This window comes from Oryza glaberrima, chromosome 10 (assembly GCF_000147395.1).
Source record: "Oryza glaberrima chromosome 10, OglaRS2, whole genome shotgun sequence".
Lineage (NCBI taxonomy): Eukaryota > Viridiplantae > Streptophyta > Magnoliopsida > Poales > Poaceae > Oryza > Oryza glaberrima.
In genome coordinates, this window is record NC_068335.1 from 21,095,072 (window position 1) to 21,099,432 (window position 4,361).

Sequence of the window (4,361 nt, forward strand, 5' to 3'; positions counted from 1 at the left end):
ATAGGAGAGCGGACTGTAGCTTTGTTCTAGTTTGTTTAGACACTACTACTATTTTTCTTGGATCCGCCCCTGATGGGTGTTGATCCTATTATAGAGTTAGGTGTGTTCTATACACTACACAAATCTCTATTATATTTATGCATAGTGTGTGAACTCACCTTAATTAATACTCATGGGGTTTATATGAATGCTCTAACACTATCTGCACTATCTACTGATTAGCTATACCCAGTGTCAGATGTACCGTAAATTCTCAAGGAATTTTAGAACCACAGTCTAAATATTAAGTTGTAGCTCGGATTAGGCCTGTGCAACAAGCAAGACCAATAAAATCTAAATACATGATTTTGTTCTGGGGTGAAACCTACGTACTCATGATGTAGCGAGTTGAATTAGGTTACACTCCTTTTTATTTGGCAAAAATACATTTTTAACACGAAATTTGTGTTCCAAAATCAAAGCCATGAGAATTTTAATTTAAAACATTATGGACAAATCAATCCATAAAGGAACCTTAAAGAAAAAAAGTGATTATTCAAAAGATAACAGAGCAAGCTATTATAGTGGGTCCATAATTTTCTGAATTTTTCTCCATTTTGTCCTTTACCTCATCCAAACATCTATTTTCCTATAATTTATATGTTTTTGAATCATCTATTTTACACGTGCATTTCTATCCTATTCTTGTATTTTTCATGTATTCCTCTATTTCAAAATTATGTGTTTCAAAGGAGCCCTTAAGTTTCCCATACGGCCATACCCGTTGGACATAAGTAAAACTCTGGACTCATGTTTTTAAAACTCAAGTTCACACTATACAACTTCAAATTTTTGCTGAAATTTGTTAGGACATCACCTGTCAGGGACCCACGTCTCTCTGACTTTATGTCAGAGGAGCTCCGTTCGGCTGGGCCTTGGCTCCGCCATTGGTAGTGAGGTGGATCAAGTTTTATTGATACTTTGTGTATAGGATGTTTTTTTGAACCTTCAGGTATGCTTGTATCTTACTTTACTTACACAGCTGCGGGTGCGTCCTCTAATACATGTTGAAAGAAATGAATAGACCAACGGCAACTCCCTACTCTTATAAAAGTCCTTTTGAAAGCGGAGTTGAGGGTGTGAGCACGACTATGTCTCCATAGTATTGGTACTTTGCCAACTCCTACCTATTTTGTACTCTCCTTACTTGATATAAGTTCCCTTTTTTTTTTCTCAACTATCATCTAGTTTTACTGCTTCTAATCAAAGAATGGAACTTAGGGCATGTTTAGTAGAGCTCCAACTCTTAAATTTAGTTTCAGGAGTTAATTCTGGAGTGAAGTTGTGGAGCAGCCTATACACAACTCTACCTCTCTGGTTCATTTTATGAGAGTGCTTCACCCAGCTCCGCTCTCATTTTAGACAGAGCTGAAACTGTTTGGTTGAGCTCCAGTATTAGGAGAGGTGAAGCTGAAGCTAGAGTTTTAACAAACAGATCCTAAGACAAAGAATTGGCTGATACGGAATGCAGACTGCGATTTAATTAATTTGTCTTTGGATAATAAAATTAAGTCAACTTCAGTTAGAACATGCCCTACCCCATCATTACAAACTTACACCACACAAAACCGCGCGCTCACACGCAAGAACATGCACCATGGCCGCTGCAACCGTGCTGCTTCCAGCTTACGGTACATGGCTTCACGCAAGACAGTGTAATGAACCTCGACCACACATGACGGACGTTTTTGTTGTGCGTACGCGCCCGGGGCACCTCACGTGCATCCGCCGTAGTACGGCTCGCGTGTACTGAGCAACCCATGCTGCTGCTGCTGCTAATGGTGTGATATTGTACTACTCTGTGATCTGATAAGCAAACACACCGTATTAATTCAGTTCAATTACAAACTTGGTTTTGGTCACAATACAATAAGTCTGCCAATCCGGTATATATATATGGCATATTGGCATTGGGTCATTTGTCAATGTGGGCGGTTCAGAGCAAGCACATGGATACTGCGTGCCCTGCCCCTGTTCCATTTCCCACACATCTCGCTGACACACACAACTACAAATTAAAAAGAGAGAGAAAAAAAAACGCTCTTAATTGATCCGTTCGCAATTTGTATTGCAATCACACACACACACAGAATCGTAGTACAGTACTAGTGCCGAACTGCCGATCGGTAGAATCAAAATTCGTTCTTGACCGGCGACACAAGACGACGAAGGCATTGCATGCACATAGGTAGATCGATCGATGGATCAACGGAACTGGACTTTGGAGCCGTAGTTGGTGTTGGCCCTCCAGTTGGCCGGGATGACCTGGTGGGCGATGACGGTCTGGCCGGACTCGCTGACCATGCGGAGGGAGAAGGGGCCCTGGAGGCGGTGGTTGGCGTCGAGGCGCCAGATGGATCCCCAGGAGCGGCGCATGGGCGTCCAGACCCGCGTCGGCTTGCCGCTGGGGAGCGACTCCATGACGTCGAGCTGCACCACCGTGCCGTCCTTGTTGGCGAACTCCACCAGCACGGCGAGGTACACCGGGTTGGACCCGGCCTCGACGTGGAAGTTCACGTAGAGGCCGCGGTGGTAGCACGGGACGCGCCTGAACTGGATGTCGATGATGCCGGCGTGGCGGAGCTGGTCGTTCAGCCCCGGCCTCGCCATGGCGCCGAACGCCGTGCCGCTCAGGTCGAAGTGGTACCTGGCCACGGGGTAGTAGTTCATGTCCGTGATGATCACCGTCCTGGGCTGCCCGGAGCACGACGGGTTGTTGGTGCACCGTATCTGATGATGAGGAATATAATTAAGGGCAAAATTAATCCATATGTGCATGTAATTAAGCAGCAGCTAGCACAAAGTCAAACGCTGAACTGAAGAACGTGTTACCCACGGATTTCAAGGCCCGTTGACCAATCAAGTTGTGATTACCACCAACTGCAGTTAACGTGGCGGGCAGTACGGCGCTCGTAAACAAAATTATGTTGGTACGGATTTATTTATGATCAGAAGTTCCATACCCACTGTTTTGTACACTTTTCAGATGTAGGGTACAAAGGTTAATGTTGAGATGTACTATTTATTGGAGACCGTGTCGATAAGCCAAAACAACATATGTGATCACGAACGTGGTTATACTATACCTGGTAGCAGGCGCCACAGCCCTTGCCGTCCTGGAACAGAGGCTCGTTGCCGCAGGAGGTCATGGACATGAACGGGTACTGGTTGGTGTTCTTGAACCCGCACGCACCGCCTGCGTATCGATCGAACAATGCCAATGCGTGTCAGCATTCGAATGTCAGAAGAGCACACACGTACGACAGCGTAATTTGCAAAAAATGCATGTACTACACGCACCGTTGTCGTCGGGTCCGGCGCCGTTGGGCTGGCCGTACCAGGTGGCCTTGGCCGGGAGCCAGTCGTTGGTGTAGACGACGCCGGCGGCGAAGCCGTACGTGGCGAGCACGGAGAGCAGCATCGCGACGACCTTGGCAGAGGCCCCAGCCATCTTGGGAACTCCCTCTGCTACGTACGTACAAAAGCCTGTACTACTACCTTGTCTGCTTTGTGTTTTGGCGAGAGGAGATTTGCCCGTGTATTTATAGGCAGAATTAGGCTAACTGGCAAAAACGAAAAAAACCGGATCGATCGGCAACTTGGCACCGATAAGTCGTTGCACCCGACGTGCGTGCCGTGTGTATGTGAGAGATCGATCGAGCGAGCTAGCTCGGTCTAGTCACATGGCGCTGGAGCGAATCGTGGAGGAATGGAGATTAAGCCTCGGTAAACGAGAATTCCTATTGTCAAATCGCATCTTGGCAGGGCGGTTATGGCATGTTGGGGAGGTACACTCTCGTACAGTACAGTACGTCATTACCTGCCAATCATTACTATGTACAAGTCAACCGTCGCTTGCAGAAAGTCGGTCGGTTTTCGTAAACCGTCGGATCTCAACACCCACCGTGCTTGGATTGTTAACACGTGTATATATCCCCCCTCTCGCTCATATAGGTAGCTAACGTACGTGACAGTACTGTCCTAACATTCTTACCGTGGTCTCTACCGTTACGAGTTACGACCGATTTATTAAAAAAAAAATCAGTTTTATTATTGGACACATATTACCTCTCCCCTCTCCTCTGTCCTCGCCGGATACGATGAGGAAGGGGACAGCTTCTCGTAAGTTTTTTTGAGTTTTTCTCAATGTAGGTTGGAACTATTTGGTGTCTAAGGTTTGCCTTTCATGTTTTTCATGGAATTAAATCTATTTAGATTTTTTCTTGTCCTTTTTAATCTATGTGTTGCTGGCTACTTCATTCGTGAGGTCCTCGATGGAAATCAAGGAGACTTGCCTGTCGGTCATCAAATATTACATTGTT

At 45.9% G+C, this 4,361-nt stretch overlaps 1 protein-coding gene across 1 annotated transcript; it reads right to left on the minus strand.

Annotated features, from left to right (window-relative positions):
* Window positions 1-1,846: 1,846 nt before the first annotated feature.
* LOC127752571 (expansin-B2) lies at window positions 1,847-3,564 on the minus strand. Its single transcript, XM_052277981.1, has 3 exons — window positions 3,340-3,564; window positions 3,126-3,235; window positions 1,847-2,769 (listed from the first exon to the last, which is right to left on the minus strand). Exons 1-3 carry the CDS (start codon window positions 3,488-3,490, stop codon window positions 2,245-2,247), a joined length of 786 nt encoding a protein of 261 aa, XP_052133941.1. The 5' UTR covers window positions 3,491-3,564; the 3' UTR covers window positions 1,847-2,244.
* Window positions 3,565-4,361: the final 797 nt, after the last annotated feature.

Bases quoted from the DNA above. Each gene is read 5' to 3' on its own strand.
- LOC127752571 (XM_052277981.1), bottom strand. From the start codon at position 3,490: ATGGCTGGGGCCTCTGCCAAGGTCGTCGCGATGCTGCTCTCCGTGCTC. The intron at 3,236-3,339 runs GTGCGTGTAGTA...ATCGATACGCAG, and splicing joins CGCCGGACCCGACGACAACG to GCGGTGCGTGCGGGTTCAAG. The intron at 2,770-3,125 runs GTATAGTATAAC...CCTCATCATCAG, and splicing joins GCTGTGGCGCCTGCTACCAG to ATACGGTGCACCAACAACCC.